Source organism: Phaenicophaeus curvirostris, chromosome 27, assembly GCF_032191515.1.
Source record: "Phaenicophaeus curvirostris isolate KB17595 chromosome 27, BPBGC_Pcur_1.0, whole genome shotgun sequence".
Lineage (NCBI taxonomy): Eukaryota > Metazoa > Chordata > Aves > Cuculiformes > Cuculidae > Phaenicophaeus > Phaenicophaeus curvirostris.
The window spans coordinates 5783181-5804775 of NC_091418.1; the positions used below are offsets into that span (position 1 = coordinate 5783181).

Consider the following 21595-nt stretch of genomic DNA (forward strand, 5'->3'; position numbering starts at 1 on the left):
CAGCGCGGGGCGGCTAGAACCCAGCCCCAGGGCTCAGGGCAGGAGGGGAGCAGGGTTGGGAGGGGCTCGCCGGGCCTGCCCCCAGCTCTGAGCGCACCTCCCCTACTCCTGGCAGCCTTCACTGCCTTCTCTTTCTCCATGGAAGAGGAAAAGCTTGTATCCTCATCGGTGTTTCCTATTTGTGCTGCTGGCCGTGAGGGCCAGGCAGGATAAAGTCTTTGGCGGTTGTAGCCCAGCTCTGACTCTCTGTGGCTTCCTAGGGTGGGAATCGGGCCAGGAATGGCCACAGGGCACCTGGCGGGGGTATGAATCCACTCAGACTTCTCCCTTCCCCTCGTAATTTTTGATGAGTTGTTTTTCCTCGTAATTTATTTGCAGTTTTCCCGAGACAAAAACGAAATCAGAGTCATCTTTTACACTTACAAGGCTCAGAAAGAAAAGACGAGGGGGTCGAAGGTGGGGTGAGGGGGGGCCCGGAAAAAGAATGAGAGAAAAAGGGCAGGAGGAGGAGGAGGAGAAAGAGAAAAATTTGGCAACGATCCACCAGCATTCATGGGACAGAAACAGCTCAGCTCAGCTCCTCGACATACAGCGTTAGCGCCCCAGGTTTGCTCCCGCGCAAAGGGCATGCAGAACAAAGGAATCCGAAGTAAAAATAAAGAGAATATTCCCCCTGTCAGCCAAAACTAGCCCTCCCCCCCAGCAACACAACGGAGCCTCTGGCTGCAGAGATGGAGGAGGGGGAAGCCCCAGGGAAAAGGCTGAGCCGGGTGATGCAGCCCCTGGGGAAGGGAGTTGGGGTTCCCCGAGCGCTGGGCCGGGATTGGGGGGTGCGGGAGGGGAGCAAACACCCTTGGCTGGAGCCGGGAACGCTGCCCCGTGTCCTGGCGGGGGGGAGCAGCAGGGGGACACCCGCCCCCCCCGGGCAGAGCAGCCTGTGCCCCCTAAGAGACCCGTTCTCTTAGTCTAAAGTGCTTTCGATGCTGCGCCAGAGCTGGCTGGGCTGCCCCGAGCCCCCTGGCCTGCGTGCAGCCCCCCCACCCCGTTCCACGACACCCGCCTTCCCCCCTCAGCCCTGTCCCCGCCTGCCACCACCTGCTGCCACCCCGCTCCACACCCCGGGAGAAACGGGGTGCTGCCTGCCCCGCGCTTATCCCCGAGAGTGGGGGGCGCAAGGAGGGGTGCGGGGGGACCCTCTCTCAAAGGCACCCGCTGTGCCCCCCCCTGCCCCGTGGGCATCGCTCCAGCCTCGGGATTTGGGGGAGTGGGGGGTCCCCCCTGTGTGCTCGGAGCACCCCCCGGCCGGGGCATCTCCCACGGGAATTCAAAAATAAAGAGCTCTCTCTATGTACAGGGGAGGGAAAGAGCGAAAAGCGGAGTCCGAACAACAACATCCACCACCAGCAACAGCGAAACGCCACAAGCACAGCCAGGAAAGGAGGGGGGGGCCGGGACCCCCCCTACCCACCCCCCCAACCCCACCGCCGCCCCCCCAGCCCTGCGGGCTGCAAGGGGGGGGGTCTGGTGGGGGGGCTGCCCCCCCCCCGCCTGTGGCCGAGCGGCTGGGTTGGTTTTTGGTCAGGGTAGGGGCTGGGGGGGCTTCCCCACCACCACCCCCCCCTCCCAAACTTTTTTTTTATCAATATTTTGGGTTTTTTTTTTTTTTTTTTGTCTTTTTGTTTTCTGCAAACACAGGCACTGGAGGGGAGAGGAGCAGGGGATGGGGGGACAGGCATGCGGACGCGTGCTGCGGGGCCGCGGCTCCGGCTGCCGCCTCGGCTCCCATCGCCGTCGCTGGCACCAGGACGGGCAGCGCCGGCCCTGCGGGGGCACCGGGGACCCGGTGAGAAGCCGCAGCCGGGGGTGGGGGGGGGGGGGGGGCGCCCCCCGGGGGGGGCTCCCGCGGCTCCCACCCCCCCCCCCGCCCCCGCCGCTCACCTTCACTGCAGCGGGGCCACCGGGGCCCCCGAGCCGTGGAAGTGGACGTTCTGCCACTTGCCGTCGCGGCGGTGCCACACGCGGGTCTCCTCGGACTGGCTGGTGCGGGGCCGGCCCTGCGCGTCGATGTACTGAGTGAGGCGGATGTAGGCGATGCAGGCGGCGTCCTCGCCGATGACGTGGACGTGCGGGTTCAGGATGGTCGTGTGGATCGGCTTGTTGTTCTTGGAGAGCACTGCGGGGGGCGGGGGACACGGGGTCAGGGGGGTAGAGGGGGGCGGGATGGAGGGATGGGGGGACAGAGGGGAGAGGGGGATGGAGGGACAGGAGGAAAGGAGATGGAGGGACAGAGGGGACAGGGGGATAGAGGGGACAGGGGATTGGAGGGACAGGGGGACAGGAGATGGGGGGACGGAGGGATGGAGAGACGGGGACAGGGAGATGGAGGGACAGGGGGACGGGGATGGAGGGACAGGGGGACAGGGGGATGGAGGGGACAGGGGGTTGGAGGGACAGGGGGACAGGAGATGGGGGGACGGAGGGATGGGGGGACAGGGGGACAGAGGGATGGAGGGACAGGGGGACAGGGAGATGGAGGGACAGGGGGACGGGGATGGAGGGACAGGGGGACGGGGATGGAGGGGCAGGGGGACGGGAGGACAGAGAGGACAGGAGGTGGAGGGACAGGAGGACAGGAGATGGAGGGACAGAGGGGACGGGGGATGGAGGGACAGAGGGATAGAGGGACAGGGGACAGAGGGGACAGGGGGATGGAGGGACAGGGGGACAGGAGATGGAGGGACAGAGGGGACAGGGGGATGGAGGGACAGGGGGACAGGAGATGGAGGGACAGAGGGGACGGGGGGATGGAGGGACAGAGGGATAGAGGGACGGGATAGAGGGGACAGAGGGATAGAGGGGACAGGAGGACAGGAGATGGAGGGACAGGGGGACAGGAGATGGAGGGACAGAGGGGACAGGGGGGGATGGAGGGACAAGGGGACAGGAGATGGAGGGACAAGGGATGGAGGGACAGCGGGACAGGAGATGGAGGGACAGGGGGACAGGGGATGGAGGGACGGGGGACAGGGGGATGGAGGGACAGGGGGACGGAGGGACAGGGGGACAGGATGGAGGGGCAGGGGGATGGGAGGACAGAGAGGACAGGAGATGGAGGGACAGGAGGACAGGAGATGGAGGAACAGAGGGGACAGGGGGATAGAGGGACAGGAAATGGAGGAACAGGGGGATGGAGGGACAGGGGGGACAGGGGGATAGAGGCGACAGGGGGACAGGATGGAGGGGCAGGAGATGGAGGGACAGGGGGACAGAGGGACAGGAGATGGAGGAACAGGGGTACAGAGGGGGCAGGGGGATGGAGGGACAGAGGGGACAGGAGATGGAGGGACAGAGGGGACAGGGGGATGGAGGGGACAGAGGGATAGAGGGAACAGGTGACAGAGGGACAGGCAGGGCAGGGCCAGGCACTCACAGTTCTCGAAGTAGAAGCGGTGGAAGTCCATGCCCTCCACGAGGTTGCCTAGGGCCTCAGGCTCGAAGGAGGTGAGCCCCGGGTCGCAGATCTTCCTGCAAGGGCACCCGTGAGCCTGGGGACACCTGGTCCTGTCCCACCCACCCTGGTGTTCCCACACTGGGACCCCACTCACGCGTAGGCCTCGAAGTCCCCGTTGTTGACGGCCTCAATGAGCTGCTCCGTGATCTTGATGATCTCCTGCTTGCGGGCTGCGGGGGGATGGCCAGTGTCACTGCCCTGTCCCCATCTTTGTCCTCATCCCTGACCCTGTCTCCATCTTCATCCCCATCCCTGTTCCCATCTTTGTCCCCCTTTCCATCCCCATCTTCGTCTCCATCCCTGTCCCTACTCCCACCTTCGTCCCCATCCCAGTTCCCATGCCAGGGTCCCCTGGGGTCGAGGTGGGACGGGGGGACACGATGGAGAGGGCGGGGGCAATGGGGATGGACAGATGGATGATAGGGACAGACAGACCATGGGGACACAGGGACCATGGGGAGAGACAGATGGATGATGGGGACACAGGGACCATGGGGACAGAGGGCACCTAGGGTCCCCCCCCAGCTCTGCCACTCCAGTATCAGACTCCCCCCAGCCCAGGGGGCTGTGCTCTCCCAGCATGGCCCAGTGCTGCCCAGTGCCCTCCCAGTGCCAGCGCACCACGGCCCAGTGCTGCCCAGTGCATTGCAGTTATTCCTGCATGTCCCAGTCCATTCCAGTGCCACTCCAGGGCATCCCAGTACCATCCCAGTGTATGACAACAGATGCCAGTTCCATGTAAGTCTATCACAACACATCTGTGCCATCCCAGTGCATCCCACTGCTGCTCCAGTGCATTCCAATACATCCCAGCGCCTTCCTCTTGCATCCCAGTGCTGCTCCAGTGCACTCAGATACATCCCAGTTCCATCCTATTGCATCCCTGTGCTGCTCCAGTGCACTCAGATACATCCCAGTTCCATCCTACTGCATCCCAGTGCTGCTCCAATACATCCCAGTTAATCCCAGTGAATCCCACTGCTGCTCCAGTGCATTCCAATACACCCCAGTGCCTTCCTCTTGCATGCCAGTGCTGCTCCAGTGCACTCAGATACATCCCAGTTCCATCCTATTGCATCCCAGTGCTGCTCCAATACATCCCAGTTAACCCCAGTGCTGCTCTAGTGCATTCTAATACAGCCGCATTCTATCCCAGTATGTTCCAGTGCTATTCCAGGGCATATCATTACATTCCAGTTTGTCCCAGTACATCCCACTGCATCTCAGTGCCAATCTGCTGTGTCCCAGTGCTGATCCCGTGCATCCCAACACATCCCAGTTCCATTCCAGCGCATCGCAGCACCATTCTACTGCTTCCCAGTTTATCCCAGTACTGCTCTAGTGCATTCCAGTACATCCCAGTTCCATTCAGTGCATCTCAATTCATCTTGGTACCACCCCACTGTACCCCAGTGCATCCCAGTACCACCCCAGTCCACTCCTGTCTCACCCCAGTGTGTTCCAGTGTCATTTTCTATATCCCAGTGCATCCCCGTGCATCCCAATGCCACCTTTGTGACATCCCAGTGCATTTCAGCATAGCCCAGTTCCATCCCAGTGTGACCCAGTACTACTCCAGAGCATATCATTACACTCCAGTTTGTTCCAGTGCATCCTTGTGCCACCACAGCGCATGTTGGTGAATCCCAGTACCATCTCAATGCATCCCAGTCCATACCAGTGCACCTTAATGCACCTCAGTGCCATTCCAGAGCATCCCAGTGTGGTCCCAGTCTGCCCCTGTGCCAGTGCAGTGCATCCCAACTCATCCCAGTTCACTCCAATGCATCCCAATGCCTTCCCATAGCATTATGGTGCATCCCAGGCCATCCCAGTGCATTCCAGAACCCTCCCAGTGCGCTCCAGTGCATCCTGGTGCCATTCTAGCGCATCACAGCTCCCTGCGAGTGCATCCCTCCCAGTGCACTCCAGTGCATTCTGGTGCCATCTGAGCACATTCCCAGTGCACTTCAGTACATCCCAGCACCCTCCCAGTACAGCCCAGTGCCTCACGACTCTAGACCAGTGCAATCCAATATCCTCCCAGTGCATTCCAGCTCTAGCTTGGTGCATTTCAGCACCCTCTCGGTGCATTCCAGTGCATGCTGGTGCCATCCCAGTGCATGCTGGTTGCATCCCAGTGCATCTCAGCTCCATCCCAGTGCCATAAATTCCATCCCAGCTCTGGCCCAGTGCATTCCAGCACCCGCCCAGTGCATCCTGGTGCCATCCTAGTGCATTCTACTGCACTTCAGTATATACCAGCATCCTCCCAGTACAACCCAGTGCCTCACAGCTTGAGACCAGTGCAATCCGACATCCTCCAGTGCATTCCAGCTCCCTCCCAGTGCATTCCAGTGCACCCTGGTGCCATCCCAGTGCCTCTCAGCTCCATCCCAGTGCAATAATTTGCATCCCAGCGCTGTCCCCGTGGGTGCCAGCTCCATCCCAGTGCATTCCAGCCCCCTCCCAGTGCATCCCAGTGCCAGTCCCGCCCCACAGCCCTCGTCACCTTTGGTGTCCTCATCCTCGATGGTGGTGTTGGTGCTATCGGACGACTCCTGCCAGCGCGACAGCGGTGGTGCAAGGGAGAAAGACACAAACAGAGAGGGTCAAAATCCGGCTCCAGCGGGGCCAGAGGGAGAAGGAGCCCGGCTGGGGCTCAGCACGACCCCGGCGACAAAACCCCCGGCGTCAGCGGCTCCACTGCCCTCCCCACCCCACGCCATGGCGGATGCTGGGGGGAGGATGGAGGTGGAAAGCGGGGCCCCGAACAACCCCAGGGGGGCAACGACCGCGGGCGAGACCAGAAGGGAAGAGAGGCAGCAATACCTTGATGCCGTCCGCGGGGTTATGAATTACAGTAGTTTGAGGCTCCTACAGGAGAAGGGAGAGAGACAGAGGCGGGGGGGGGGGGGGGGAGGAGGAGGAGGGAGAAGCAAGAGCCCGGGGGGGACAACGGAAAGAGGGGGGACAGAGCGAGTGGCACGCGGACGGGGGCGAAGAGAGACCCAGACCAGATTTGGGGAGGGGCAGAGGGGGGAGAGAAGCAGAGAGTCATTAGTCCAGCGAAAGCCAAATGGTTTAATTCACAGAAAGACGGAGGCTGGGGAAGGGAGGGGAGAGCAGCAAGGAGATGCAGCGGGACCACACGGGCGGAGAGCCCGGAGCCTGCACTTACCGTGCCAGCCGGGCATCCCCGTGCCCGCATCACACGCTCACGGTACCGGCCGGACACCCCCTACAGCCAGATCCTGCCCCCACCTCATTGTCTCCATGCCCCGATCCTGCACCCACCCTGTCCCCATGGTGGGACATCCATGTGCCCCGATCCTGCACCCACCTTGCTGTCCCCATGGTGGGACATCCATGTGCCCCGATCCTGCACCCACCTTGTCCCCGTGGTGGGACATCCATGTGCCCAGATCCTGCACCCACCTTGTCCCCATGGTTGGACACCTATGGCCAGATCCTGCACCCACCTTGCTGTCCCCATGGTGGGACATCCATGTGCCCCGATCCTGCACCCACCCTGTCCCCGTGGTGGGACATCCATGTGCCCAGATGCTGCACCCACCTTGTCCCCGTGGTGGGACACCTATGGCCAGATCCTGCACCCACCTTGCTGTCCCGATAGTGGGACATCCATGTGCCCCAATCCTGCACCCACCTTGCTGTTCCCATGGTGGGACATCCATGTGCCCTGATCCTGCACCCACCTTGCTGTCCCCGTGGTGGGACATCCATGTGCCCCGATCCTGCACCCACCTTGCTGTCCCCGTGGTGGGACATCCATGTGCCCCGATCCTGCACCCACCTTGCTGTCCCCGTGGTGGGACATCCATGTGCCCCGATCCTGCACCCACCCTGTCCCCGTGGTGGGACATCCATGTGCCCCGATCCTGCACCCACCTTGCTGTCCCCATGGTGGGGCCACCTCCACACTTGTCCATCTCCGTGCCCCGACCCTGCAGACCACCTTGTCCTCATGGTGGGACATCCATGTGCCCTGATGCTGCACTCACCTTGCTGGCTCCAAGCCCAGATCCTGCACCCACCTTGTCCTCATGACGGGACACCTCTGGCCTGATGCTGCCCCCACCTCCTTGTCCCCATGGTGGGGTCACCCCCTGTCCCCTCCCCAGCGCTGGCCGGCCATGGTGATGGATGGGATGGGATGGGGTGGGATGGGTGCTGGGGGGCGTGCAGGGGGGGCACCTACCAGCGCGGCCGGGGGCAGCGTCCCCTTGGGGCTGGTGACACCGGCGCTGCCTTTGGTGCTGTTGGTCTGAGGCTGGGGGAGAGACGGGGGGGTCAGTGTCACAGTGGGGGGGCAGGGTCACAGTGGGGGGGGTCATTGCCATAGTGGGGGTTCAGTGTCACTTTGGGGGGGTCAGAGCCAAGGGGGGGTCAGTGGGGGGGGGGTCGGGGGGGTTCTCTCACCTTCACACCGTCTGCTTTCTTGTTGAGCAGGCTCTTGGCTGCTGCGGGGGGAGAGAGTTTCAGTGGCCGCCCCCCCACACTCACAGCACCCCCCCCCTCCCCGCACAGGGTGGTGTGTCCCAGCCTGGGGGGTCCCTAATCTGGGGGGTCCCTAATTTGAGGGTGTCCCTAATCTGAGGGAGGGCAGCGTCCGGACCTGGGGAGGTCCCTAATCTAGGGGGGTGCCCAGTCTGGGGGCTCCCTAACCTGGGGGATGGGGGGGTATCAGTCTGGGGGGACCCCTAACTTGGGGGGACCCCTAATCTGAGGGGGTTCCCAACTCGTGGGACCAGTCTGGGGGGTCCCCAATGCAGAGAGGGGACCCCATCCTGAGGAGGTCCCCAGCGTGGGGGGCTCCCCAATCTTGGGGGGGGATGTCTCTGATCTGTGGGAAGGGGAGGGTCCCATACTAGGGGATTCCCCATCCTGGGGGGCAGGGGGTCCCTAAACTGCGGGAGGGATCCTGAACCCCTGAGGAGGGTCCCAATCCTGGGAGGGGGGGGAAGGTAGTCCTGAACCTGAGGAGGGTCCCCAATCTGAGGGGTGCTGGTCTGAAATCTGGGGGTTCCCCATCCTGGGGGGCCCTTAACCTCTGGGGGTGGTCCCTTAACCTTGGGGGGGCCATCCTGGGGGGTCCTTAGCCTTTGGGGTGGTCCTTAACCTCTGGGGGTTCCTCAACCTGGAGGTTCCTTGACCTCTGGGGGGGGGGAACCTCATCCTGGAGGGAGGGGTACCCAACGTGGGGAGGGGAAGGAACCCCAACCTGGGGGGGTTCCCTCAGCGGGGACCATCCTGGTGCCCCCCCGGAGTTGGGGGGGGCAGGGCTGGCTTACCTTGGAGAAATGCAGAGAGGAAAGCGAGAAAGAGAGAGGGAGAAGGGGGGAAGAGAGAAATGGGGGGAGAAAGGAGGAAAAAGGGACAAACATAAAAAACCAAACATAAAGAAAGATGAGTTGAGTCCGGGGTGGGGTGGCGGCCCCCTGTGCCCCCCCAGCATCACCTTGGAGGGGGGTGAAGAGCGTCTCTCACTGCTATTTGGATCTCTGGAGAGTTTGTGGTGGGGGACATGGTGGGGGGGGACACATCACCTCCAGTGTTCTCGTTGCTCCTCGGGGACCCCCAACAGTGGGGGGGGGTGTCGTGGTGGCAGCAAGGGGCGGGGGTCCCATTGAGGAAGTGGGGGGGGGGGGAAGGGGAAGGGGACACCCCCTTTCCAGCCCCCTGCTCACCCGTGTCCCCACGGGGTCCCTGGGGGGGTGGGGGGCCCAAGGGTCCCGGTCCCTCCTCCGAAAGCAGGCGGGCGCCAAGAGGTGGAGGCTTAAACCAGAGCCGAATTGGGGGGGTAAAGTGGGGGGGCAGCTGTAGCCCTTTTCTTTTTTTGCTGAGGGGGGTTACGGTTTAAGACCCACCGCGTGTTTCACGGCACCACAAACACCGGCTGCAGCGCTGGGGAAGCCATGCGGGGGGGGGCATGCAAGGGAGGGCCATGCAGGGGGTGAGGGGACACAGAGGGGGACACGGTGCGGGGTGGGGGCACGGAGCATGCGGTTGGTTTGTGCCCCCCCGCCTGCCATGCACCGGTGTGGCCCCCCCGTGTGCATTTCAGGGGTGGCGGTGAGGTGGGAGCAAAGGGGGAGCACCTTAAAATGAGCCCCCATTGCAATCAGGGGGGTGTCCCTGGGGGTGTCACCGTGGTGTGTTGTGTGTGCCCCCCCCTCAAGGAGCACAAGCACCCATGCAGCCCCCTGGGATGAGGGGGGGAGGCAAGCACTGCGGGGAAAGGGGGGAGAGACCCCCGTGGGAGGTGACAGCGGTGGGGGGACACACTGAGATCCCTGCTGGGAGGTGACAGTGTGGGGGTGGGGGTGGGGATGGACAGTTGCATCTTTTGTGGAGGGGGGAGGAGGCTGGGGGGGGGTGTCAATGCGAGGGGGGGCCATGCATGCGCTCCGATTTCTGAGGAGGGTGCCCGAAACTCACTGGGGCGGGAGGAAGAAGAAGGGGGGAAGGGGGTGGTTGGAAGGGGCTGGGGGTGGGGGGTTGGAGGAGGTGGAAAAAGGGGGGTGGGTGGGAGACACAGAAACCAAGCAGGGCCGGTTTGGGGTCGGGGGGGGCCAGGGGGGGCCCCTTTTGCGTCTACCTTGTTCCACCAGCCCCAGGGGGGCCCCGGCGGCGGCCGCCGACATGGTCGGAGGAGCTGTGGTCTGTCTGCCCACTGCGGGCAGGAGAGAGAGAGAGGAGAGAGAGGGAGCGGAGCTCCTGTTAGGATGGAGGGGGGGGCACAAATATTGAAGGGGGGGGGCTACAGCCAAGGACCCCCCCCCCCAACATCCCACCCCACTTCTCCCAGCAACACCTCTTTCTGTGCCCATCACTGCGGCGTCAGGGCTTTGGGTTGCGTCGTCGTCCCCCCCCGTGTCCCCCCCCCGACCCGAGTGAGGGTGGGGGACACGCTACCTGGTGTTGGGTGCATGGGGCTGGGGTGGGGGGTGGGAGGGCAGGTCTTGCCCCCTCCCACCCCCTCATTTTGGTTCACGCACACCCCCCCGTCCTCGATGACAGGGGAAAAAAAGGGGAGGGGGTGGTTTAAAGAGAGGTGGGAGAAAGAGAGAAAAAGAGCGACAGAAAGGGGGGGGCACTGGCCTCGGCGGGGGCAGCGGGCAGGGGGGCAGCGGCCCCCAGCCCCTCCCGGGCAGCACAAGCTCCCCCTTACCTGAGAAGTTCCTGGTAGCCAGCATGGTGGTGAGGATGGCGCCCTGCGGGGGGGGGCAGGATCAGGCCCTGAGGCAGGGGGAGCCCCAGGATTGGGGGTGGGGGGGGAGGAAGGGACCCCTGGGATTGAGGAGGGGGCAGGATGGAATCCCTGGGATGGGGCGGGGGAGCAGGAGGGGACCCCTGGGATGGGCGGGGCAGGCTGGGGGGTTCAGGATAGGATCCCTGGGATAGTGGGGAGGCTGGATGGGACCCCTGGGATGGGGGGTGCAGTATGAGACCCATGGGATGGGGGAGGGTAGGATGGGACCCTGGGACAGGGTGAGGGCATGGGGGGGGCAGGGTGAGGTCCTGGGATGGGGCAATGGGTTGGGAGGCACAGGATGGAACCCCTGGGATTGGGGGCTGGTGGGGGTTAGGATTGGACCCTGCTGCCTTGGCACCACTAGAATGGAGCTGGGATGGAGTTGGATGGGGAAGGGGATGTAAGTGGGATGGGGTGCGGATGGGACTGGGATAGGAGCAGGATGGGGACTGGGAAGAGAGTGGGATGGTGTGCAGAGGGGACTGGGATGGGACCAGGATGGGGACTGGGAAGAGAGTGGGATGGGGTGCGGATGGGACCGGGATGGGAGCAGGATCAGAACTGAGGTGGGAGCAGGATGGGAACTGGGGTGGGACAGGGCTGGGGACATGGACAGCCACACAAAGGGTAGAGGGATGGGAGCGGGCAGGGGACGGGGACCACAACTGGCACTATTAGTGCTCACCTTGAGCTTCCGCCGGGCGTTGAACTTTTTGAGACACTCGACTGTCTCCTGCCTGTGCATCATGGAGGCCACGGTGGAGCGTTGCTGCAGGGGGGACAGCACCATCAGCGCCTGGTGGTCACCGGCTCAGGGCCAGGGGACACCGCAGGGGACACTCCAGGCCAGAGGGATGGGACTTACGCAGACCCACGGGTGCTTGAGGGCTTCGTGGGCTGTGATGCGCTTGGCGGGGTTGATAGTCAGCATCTGGTTGATGAGGTTTTTCGCTTCAGGGGTGACCGTGTCCCACTCGGGCGACGGGAACTGTGAGGGGGGACAAGGGGCACATAGCGGGTGACGGCTGGGGAGGGCACACCTGCTTCCCTCCACCTTCCCAACCAGGCACCGGAGATGCCGCCCGGAGCCCTGCCAGGCTCTCCGTGGTGGTGAGCAGCTGTGGTGTCATCAGTAGGTTCCAGGGTTAACGAGACGGCCATGGGTGTGTGGCACCGGGGACTTACGTCGTAGGCACCAGCCTTGATCTGTTGGTAGAGTTTGTGCTGGTCCTCGTCCCAGAAGGGCGGGTAGCCCACCAGCAGGATGTACAGGATGACGCCTGGGCGAGGGACACGGGGGTCACGGGGGGGGGACCAGGGACAGCCCTGTCCCCCACAGCAGCACCCACCACGCCAGGCCGGCCAGGGGGCAGGGGCGGACCGGGATGGGATGGGGACAGGGACAGGAACTGGGATGGGGACAGGGACGGGGACTGGGGATGGGGACTCGGGATGGGGACTCGGGATGGGGACTGGGATGCGGACTGGGATGGCGATTGGGGTGGGACTGGGATGGGGACAGGGATGGGGACTGGGGTGGGGATTGGGATGGTGACAGGGATGGGGACACGGACGGCGACTGGGGTGGGACTGGGATGAGGACAGGGATGGGGATTGGGGATGGGGACAGGGATGGGGACTGGGATGGGACTGGGATGAGGACAGAGATGGGGACTGGGGATGGGGACAGGGATGGGGACAGGGATGGCGATTAGGGTGGGACTGGGATGGGGACAGGGATGGCGATTAGGGTGGGACTGGGATGGGGACAGGGATGGGGACTGGGGTGGGACAGGGATGGGGCCTGGGGTGGGGACTGGGGATGGGGACTGGGATGAGGACAGGGATGGGGACAGGGATGGGGACAGGGATGGCGATTGGGGTGGGACTGGGATGAGGACAGGGATCGGGATTGGGGATGGGGACAGGGATGGGGACTGGGATGGGACTGGGATGAGGACAGAGATGGGGACTGGGATGGGGACAGGGATGGGGACAGGGATGGGGACAGGGATGGCGATTAGGGTGGGACTGGGATGAGGACAGGGATGGGGACTGGGATGAGGACAGGGATGGGGACTGGGGATGGGGATCAGGATGAGGACAGGATGCAGAAGGGACAGCTCCAGGGTGGGCTCAGGGACAGGAGCAGGTTGAGGACTAGGGTAGGGCTGGAACAGGAGCTGGGATGGGACCAGCAGAGGACTGGGACAGGATGGGCCGTGCTCTTACCGCAGGCCCAGATGTCCACGGGTTTGCCGTAGGCCTCCTTGCGCAGCACCTCGGGTGACAGGTAGCCAGGAGTGCCTGCGAAGCCTGTGGGGACGGGCACGGGGTGGGCACAGGGCAGGGACACAGCAGGCTTGACGGGGTCACGATGGGCACGGGGCAAGGATGTGGTGGGCGCAGGAAGGGTAGGGAAGGTGAGGGGCAGGGCCACGGTGGCCATGGGGATGTCGCTGGCATGAGGCAACGATGTGGTTGGCACAGAGCAACGAAGTTGGTGAGGGGGTTGGAGAACAGGCCTTACGAGGAGCAACTGAGAGAGCTGGGGGTGTTTAGCCTGGAGAAGAGGAGGCTGAGGGGAGACCTCATTGCTCTCTGCAACTCCCTGAAAGGAGGTTGTGGAGAGGAGGGAGCTGGGCTCTTCTCCCGAGGGACAGGGGACAGGAGGAGAGGGAATGGCCTCAAGCTCCACCAGGGGAGGGTCAGGCTGGACATCAGGAAAAAATTTTTCACAGAAAGTGTCATTGGTCTCTGGCAGAGGCTGCCCAGGGAGGGGGTTGAGTCCCCTTCCCTGGAGGGGTTTAAGGGACGGGTGGATGAGGTGCTGAGGGATATGGGTTAGTGATTGATGGGAATGGTTGGACTCGATGATCCACTGGGTCTTTTCCAATCTGGTGAATCTGTGATTCTATGGGGCAGGGACGCAGTGGGCAACGGGGCAAGGAGGTAGTGGGCACAGGACAAGGACGTGGTGGGCGTGGGAAGGATGTGGAAGGCCACGGGGCAGCGTCACGATGGCCATGGGGCTGTGGTGCAGACGGTGGGGCCGTGGTGGTGCCAGGGGGCCGTGGTGATGCCGGTGGGGGGTGTTGGGGGTCCATACGTGGCGCTGGGCTCACCGAACCAGGCCTGCTGGTCACCCTGCACCTCGATGGCGAGGCCGAAGTCAGCCAGCTTCACGGCCGCCCCTTTGCACTTGCTGGCCAAGAGCAGGTTTTCCGGCTGGGGGGGAATGAGAGGAGGGCCCGGGGTGTGAGGAGGGGGCAGGGGGGCTTCACAGCCATTCCCGAGCAAGTCCGGCTCCCCCGACCCAAGCCCAGGGTGCACAGCCCCTCACCCAGGATCACCCCGTGTCTCCCTCCTTGTCCCCCTCACCCCAACTCCAAAGAGGGGGTTTGGAGTGAGCGGCGGTGGGGAGAACACCCCTGCAGTGATGGGGGGACAGAACAGCCCTGTATGGATGGACAGACTGATGGGGGGGAGCACAGAGCAGAGGGGACCCCCCCAGCCCCACGGGGTGCTCCGTGACCCCCAAATCCCACACCAAGTGACTTAGGGATCCAGCAAGCCAGGTTCCCCCCCTGCCAAGCTGTGGGATCCCAGGGACCCCAAGACCAGAGGAGGTGTCAGAACCATCCTGTGTGGACAGACGGATGGGAGGAGGAACACAGAGCAGAGGGGACCCACCCTCAGCCCCAGGGGTGGCTTGGTGACCCCCAAACCCCACACCCAGGAGCTTGGGGACCCACTGAGCCAGATCCCACGCACCCAGAGCCCTGAGAGCTGCTGAGGGGGTGGTCAGAACCACCCTGTGTGGAAGGACAGATGGACAGACAGGGGGGCATCACTCACCTTGAGGTCCCTGTGCACGACCCCCATCTGGTGACAGTGCAGCACGGCCTCCAGGATCTGCTGGATGCAGTGGCTGCGGGCAAAGAGCAGAAAGGGGCGGGGGAGTCAGGGGCACATTGAGCCCCCCTCCCAGCCCGGGGTGCCCTGTGCCCCCCCAGCCCGGGGGACATACCCCCTAAAACCCGTGAAATTATCTCCTATCGGGGGGGAGGTTATTGAGCTTGGAGCCCCCCGAGTCCTTGCCTGGGGTGGGGGGTCACCCCTGTGCCCACGGAGGGGCACAGAGCAGGGGGGGGTCACCCCAATCGTGCTGCCGTGTCCCCCCCCACCCCTCTCCATAGGGACCTCCCCAACCTCAGCCCTGCTGCCACCACCCAGACGCCGGGGTCCCCCCAGACAGGACTCATGGCTGGGGTGGGGAACAAGGTGGGGGGCGATGAAGACAAGACAAGAAAGAGGGAAGGAGCTGGGGTATGAGAGGCTGAAATGGGGAGGAAAGGGGGGACTCCCCCAGCTTGGGGAGGGTGGGGGGAGGCTGAGATATAGAGTGGGGGGTGCACAACCTCCTTGCGAAGTAAGGGGCGGGGGGCAGACAAAAATAGAGGAGCGGGTCAGAAAAAAAGAGGGAGGAGAGAGAGAGCCCCAAAGCGGGGTCCTGGCAAGGGGAGCGGGACAGTCGGTCGGGTGGGGGGGGGCACGGGCCCCCTCGGCCCCCCCCCTCGTTATACTGACCTGTGGCTCCCTCTGCACGGGGGCAAAGTGATGGGTGGGAGAAACGCGTGCTAATAGCTCATGGACACAGTGACTGCAAAACAAAACGGGGGGCAGGGGCGTGGGGGGGCCGGGACGGGGTGGGGAGGGGGGGGGGCAAGGATGAGGAGCGGGTGGGGGGGTGAGGGAACCAGGAGGGAGGGAAGGGGGGAATAAAGGAGAGCAGGAGGGGGATAAAGAGGGGGGGGTGGGTGTCAGAATAGGGGGCAGGAGTGAGGGATGAGGGATGGGGGGGGTTAGGGGGTAGGAAAGGGGGCAGGATGGGGTGATAGGGGTGGGAAGGGGGTCAGAATGGGGATAAAGGGGAGAGGGGGCAGGATGGGAGGGGGTAGGATAAGGTGAGGGGGGTGGGAAGGGGGGTAAAAGGGTAGAGGGATGGGGAGGCAAACGGGAGGGGGAAGTGGGAGCAGGATGGGGATAAGGGAGGGCAAAATAGAGGGGTGGGGGGCAGGAGGGGGATAAAAGGGGGGGTAAAATAGGGGAAGGGGGATGGGAAGGGAGGCAGGATGGGAGGCAGAGGGCCAGGGATAGAGGGGGAGGTAAGGATATGGGGGGCAGAATGGAAATAAAGGAGTTGGGGGGTAGGATGGGGTGAGGGGTTGGGAAGGGGGGGCAGGATAAGGATAAAACGGGGAGGGGCGGAATGGGGTGCAGGAGGTGGCAAGAGGAAAGGTGGGGGGCAGATAGTGGGGGGCAAGAGGAGGTAAAGGGGTTTGGGGGGGCAGGAGGGCAATAAAAGGTGGAAGGGGGGATAAAAGGGGGGAGCAGGATGGGGTAAAGTTGGGGGTAAGGGGGTGGGAAAGGGGGTCATGGAAGGAGAAGGGGTGTGGGGGCAAAACAGAGGGTGGTGGGTAGCAGTGGGACAGATGGACATGTGGACGGACACACGGACACGCACAGAGCCCGAGCAACGTGTGATGGGAGACGGGGTCGGGGGAAATGAGGGGACCGGCGGGGCAGAGGGGGTGGGATGGACAGAGGATGGGGGGCACGGGGGGCAAGGGGGACAGGGACAGAGGGGGGGTTGGAGATGGGAGGAACGAGAGAGGAGGGGGGAAAAACAATGTTGTGAAAGCCCAGAGACCACGGGGACGGGCACACAGCGGGCACACAGGGCGGAGGGCATGGCACTGGCACGGGGGGGGCCCTGGGGGCCCCCCAGCCGCCACCAGCCCCCCCTCAGCAAATGTCATGACAGCGCCAGGCCTCAGCGACGGGGAGGGGGGACACGGCGGGGGCGGAACACAGGGTGTGAGCCCGGCAGTGGGATGGAGATGGGGGTGGGGGGTGATAATGGGGCCCCCCCCACACCCACTGCCCTCCCCCCCCCTCATTGCCTGCCTTGGTGGAGCTGCCTCCCCCCTACACCCACAGGGGGCACTGGGGGTGCACTGGGGGGTCTGGGGGGGTGCGGGGGCTCACCTGGCATCAGCTTCGCTGTAGTACTCGCGTGCCACGATGTCCTCAAAGAGCTCACCGCCTGTCACCCTGCAACGCAGCCAGACACCTCGTCACCACAGGAACCCCCTGTGCCCCCCCAGCACCCCAAGTCCCCCCCGAGCCTCCCCAGCACCGCGATCCCACCCCCCGAGCCCCCCCAGCACCCCGATTCCACCCCCGTGCCCCCCGACCCCCACACCCTGGCTGCACTCACAGGTCAAAAACGAGGTAATGGAAGCCCTCCTCGGAGATGCTGTCGTGGAGCCGCACTGCGGGGACAGGGACAGGGATGGGGCCAGGGACAGGGATGGGGACAGGGACGGGGATGGGGGACAGGGACGGGGATGGGGGACAGGGACAGGGATGGGGACAGGGACAGGGATGGGGACAGGGACAGGGATGGGGGACAGGGATGGGATAAGGACAGGGATGGGATAGGGACAGGGACGGGGATGGGGGACAGGGATGGGGATGGGGGACAGGGACGGGGATGGGGGACAGGGACGGGGATGGGGGACAGGGACAGGAGACGGGGATGGGATGGGGAAAGGATGGACAAGGATAGGGTGGGACAGGGGATAGGACAGGGCAGGACAGGGACAGATATAGGTACAGGATGGGGACAGGGATAGGGGACAGGACAGGGACAGGGTCAGCCCCAGCCCAGCTGCCACACACCGCCCTCACCCCTGCACCCCGTGTGTCCCTGGTGCCACCCAGCAGGACCCTAGGGTGCGACCCCCTATCCCAGGGCTGGCCCCCAGCAGGACCTCTGGGCTGGAGCTGCCCCACGGTGTCCCCGCGTGTCCCTCGCCCGGTGCCACTCACCGATGTTGGAGTGCTTCAGCAGCCGGCAGATACGTGCCTCCCGCTCCAGCTTCTGGTGGTCTGGGGGGACAGGGGTCAGCCCAGACACCCACCTGCGGGGTCACTTGTCCCCATCCCCATCCTTGTCCCCATCTCCATCCCAAAATCTGTCCCTGTCCATCCCTGTCCTGCTCACATCCCAAAATCTGTCCTTGCCTGGGGGCCTTGGGGTCTCGTCCCCATCCTGTCCCCATCTCTGTCCTCATATCTGTCCCTGTCCTGCCCTGTCCCCATCCCTGTCCTATCCCCCGTCCCATCCTACCCTTGTCTGTCCTTTCCCCATCCCATCCCTGTCCCATCTCCCTCCGGGTCCCCATCCCATCCCATCCCACCCCACCCCAGCCAAGTCCCCATCCCCATCCTAAAATCTTTCCCCAACCCCATCCTGCCCACATCCTGAAATCTGTCTGTGTCCCTATCCTTGTCCCCATCCCAAAAACTGTCCCTATCCCCATCCCTGTCCTGCCCACATCCCAAAATCTGTCCCTGCCTGGGGGCCTTGGGCTCCCAGGGCTGAGTCTGTCCCTGTCCCTGTCCCATCCCCGTCCCTGTCCTCTTCCCCACCTGTCCCCATCCCATCTTCATCCCCATCCCCAAGTCTGTCCTTGTCCTCGTCCCCATCCCTGACTAGAGGAGCCCCAGGTGCCCACATGTGTGCACACGCATGTGCTTGCTGCCACACCCATGGATGCGGGTGCAGACACGTGTAGCGGCGCACACACACGTGTGGTTGTGCCCTTCTGGGTGTGCGTGTGCAAGGGGGGTGGGCAGCTTTGCACATGCGTGTGCACATCCATGGCTGTACACACGTGCAGCTGTGCGTGTGGGGTGTGCAGGCATGGAGCTGTGCACACGCGTGTGTTGTGCACGCACGCGGATGTGCATGCACGGCAGGTGTGGCTGCACGCGTGGCTGCCCTTGCACACGCTGTGGGGAGGATGTATAGTTGCACACGTGTGTGCAGGTGTGCGTGTGTGGTCACACCCATGCGCACGGCTGTGCGTGAACTCGCATGCAGCTGTGCCTCTGCACATGCGTGTACCCAGATGTGAGTGTGCGGCTGTACCTGTGCACACGCGTGTGGCATGTGGCCACACATCCATGCGGCTGTACCTGCATGTGTGCAGCTGTACATGCGTGTGCACACTGGGAGCCACGTCTGCAACCGAGTGTGGCTGCACCTGCTTGCCCCCCGCACACGTGTGTGCACACCTGTATAGCCACAATCACACACAGCTCACAGTATAGGCACATGTGAGTGCACAGAGCGTGCACACGTGTGTGCCTGCACGCACCCCTGGGCACACGTGCTGCACACACATCCATGGCCAAGCACACGTGTGCACACGCAGAGCACACCCCCACACAAGGCACAGCTGCATGCTGACGGCTCACACGCGTGCACACCCTCACACCAACACATGTAGACCCTGAGCACGCGTATGCACACGCCCCGCTCACATGTACACACAGGTGCCCGCACGGCACACATGTGCACACCACTCGCATACCCCATGCGCACGCAAAACTCACACCCCCACGCACACACACGTGTGCCCACATCGGGCACACCCTGCAGACACGTGTGCACATACACCCTCCGTGCAGTCACGCACTGCTCACGCCTGTACACACCCCGTGCACACTCCCCCCAACACACAGAGTTCACACCACTGCACATCCATGCACACGCCTGTACGCATTGCACACACATTGCACATGTGTGAACATGGATGTGCTTTTGCACACTGTGTGCATACACAACCTGCTCACACAGCACACACACACATGCATGCACATCCATTGCACACTGCACACACAGATATGTGTGCACACACGCTCACACATGCACACGCACACTGCACGCACATGCTCACACACACACAGAGTGTGTGCTTACACATGCTCACACACGCATGCACACACATGTGCACACGCACACACACTGCACATGCACACAAACTGCACACACATTGCACACCACACACGTGCACACACACTGCATGCACACAAAACAGTATGTGCTCACACATGCATGCACACACATGTGCACACGCAGACACACTGCACACGCACACAAACTACACACATACACACAACACTGCATGCACACACAGATATGTGCACACACACACTGCATGCACACACATGCTCACACGCACACAGTACGTGCTTACACATGCTCACACATGCACACACACATCTGTGCACACACGTGTGCACACAGACACTGCATGCCCACAAACGCACATCCACACACACAGTATGTGCTCACACATGTGCACACACACTGCACGTGTGCACAAGCTGCACACACATGCATGCACACACATTGCACACCGCACATACGTGCACACACATGCTCACGCACACAGTATGTGCCTACACATGCATGCACACACATGTGCACACGCACACACACTGCACATGCACACAAACTGCACACACATTGCACACCGCACACACGTGCACACACGCAGCATGCACACAAAAGCTCACACATGCACAGTATGTGCTCACACATGCATGCACACACATGTGCACACGCACAGACACACTGCACATGCACACAAACTGCACACACATGCACACACCACTGTATGCACACACATATGTGCGCACACACACTGCATGCACACACATGCTCACACGCACAGTGTGTGCTCACACATGTGCACACTCGCACACACTGCACGTGTGCACAAGCTGCACACACATTGCACACCGCACACACATGTGCACACACATGTTCACGCACACAGTATGTGCTTACACATGCTCACACATACATGCACACACACTGCACATGCACACAACACTGCATGCACACACAGATATGTGCGCACACACACTGCATGCACACACATGCTCACACGCACACAGTACGTGCTTACACATGCTCACACATGCACGCACACACATCTGCGCACACACGTGTGCACACAGACACCGCATGCCCACAAACACACATCCACACACACAGTATGTGCTCACACATGTGCACACACACTGCACGTGTGCACAAGCTGCACACACATGCATGCACACACATTGCACACCGCACACACATGTGCGCACACATGCTCACGCACACAGTATGTGCTTACACATACTCACACATACATGCACACACACTGCACGCACACAAAAGCTCACACATGCACAGTATGTGCTCACACATGCATGCACACACATGTGCACACGCACAGACACACTGCACATGCACACAAACTGCACACACATGCACACACCACTGTACGCACACACATATGTGCGCACACACACACTGCATGCACACACATGCTCACACGCACACAGTACGTGTTTACACACGCATGCATACACATGCATGCACACACACGTGTGCACACAGACACCGCATGCCCACAAATGCACACCCACGCACACAGTATGTGCACACATGTGCACACGCACACACAATGCACGTGTGCACAAGCTGCACACATGCATGCACACACATTGCACACCGCACACACATGTGCACACACATGCTCATGCACAAACACAGTATGTGCTTACACATGCTCACACATGCATGCACACACATGTGCACACACACACTGCACATGCACACAATCTGCACACACATTGCACACTGCACACACACGTGCACACACACACTGCATGAACACAAATGCTCACACATGCACAGTATGTGCTCACACATACATGCACACACATGTGCACACGCACAGACACACTGCACATGCACACAAACTGCACACACATGTGCACACACACACTGCATGCACACACATGCTCACGCACACAGTACGTGCTTACACATGCTCACACATACATGCACATACATGTGCATGCACGCACACACACTGCACATATGCACAAGC

At 62.5% G+C, this 21595-nt stretch overlaps 1 protein-coding gene across 2 annotated transcripts in view; it reads right to left on the reverse strand.

The window, feature by feature from the left end:
- Positions 1-1938: 1938 nt before the first annotated feature.
- Positions 1939-21595, reverse strand: part of CAMK2B (calcium/calmodulin dependent protein kinase II beta) — a 26991-nt gene continuing 7334 nt past the window's right edge. The window contains exons 3-20 of one of the 2 annotated variants that reach the window (XM_069877701.1): positions 17688-17747; positions 17074-17128; positions 16842-16907; positions 14649-14721; positions 13916-14018; positions 13023-13106; positions 11976-12070; positions 11656-11778; positions 11476-11559; positions 10707-10749; positions 10134-10208; positions 7955-7995; positions 7734-7805; positions 6344-6388; positions 6024-6072; positions 3606-3681; positions 3431-3525; positions 1939-2173 (exon numbers count right to left, since the gene is read on the reverse strand). In XM_069877701.1, coding sequence (XP_069733802.1) covers positions 1941-2173; positions 3431-3525; positions 3606-3681; positions 6024-6072; positions 6344-6388; positions 7734-7805; positions 7955-7995; positions 10134-10208; positions 10707-10749; positions 11476-11559; positions 11656-11778; positions 11976-12070; positions 13023-13106; positions 13916-14018; positions 14649-14721; positions 16842-16907; positions 17074-17128; positions 17688-17747 — 1472 coding nt within the window. In that variant the 3' untranslated portion in view covers positions 1939-1940. The remainder of the gene's footprint in view (positions 2174-3430; positions 3526-3605; positions 3682-6023; positions 6073-6343; positions 6389-7733; positions 7806-7954; positions 7996-10133; positions 10209-10706; positions 10750-11475; positions 11560-11655; positions 11779-11975; positions 12071-13022; positions 13107-13915; positions 14019-14648; positions 14722-16841; positions 16908-17073; positions 17129-17687; positions 17748-21595) is intronic. The other variant, XM_069877702.1, reaches the window with a different exon arrangement.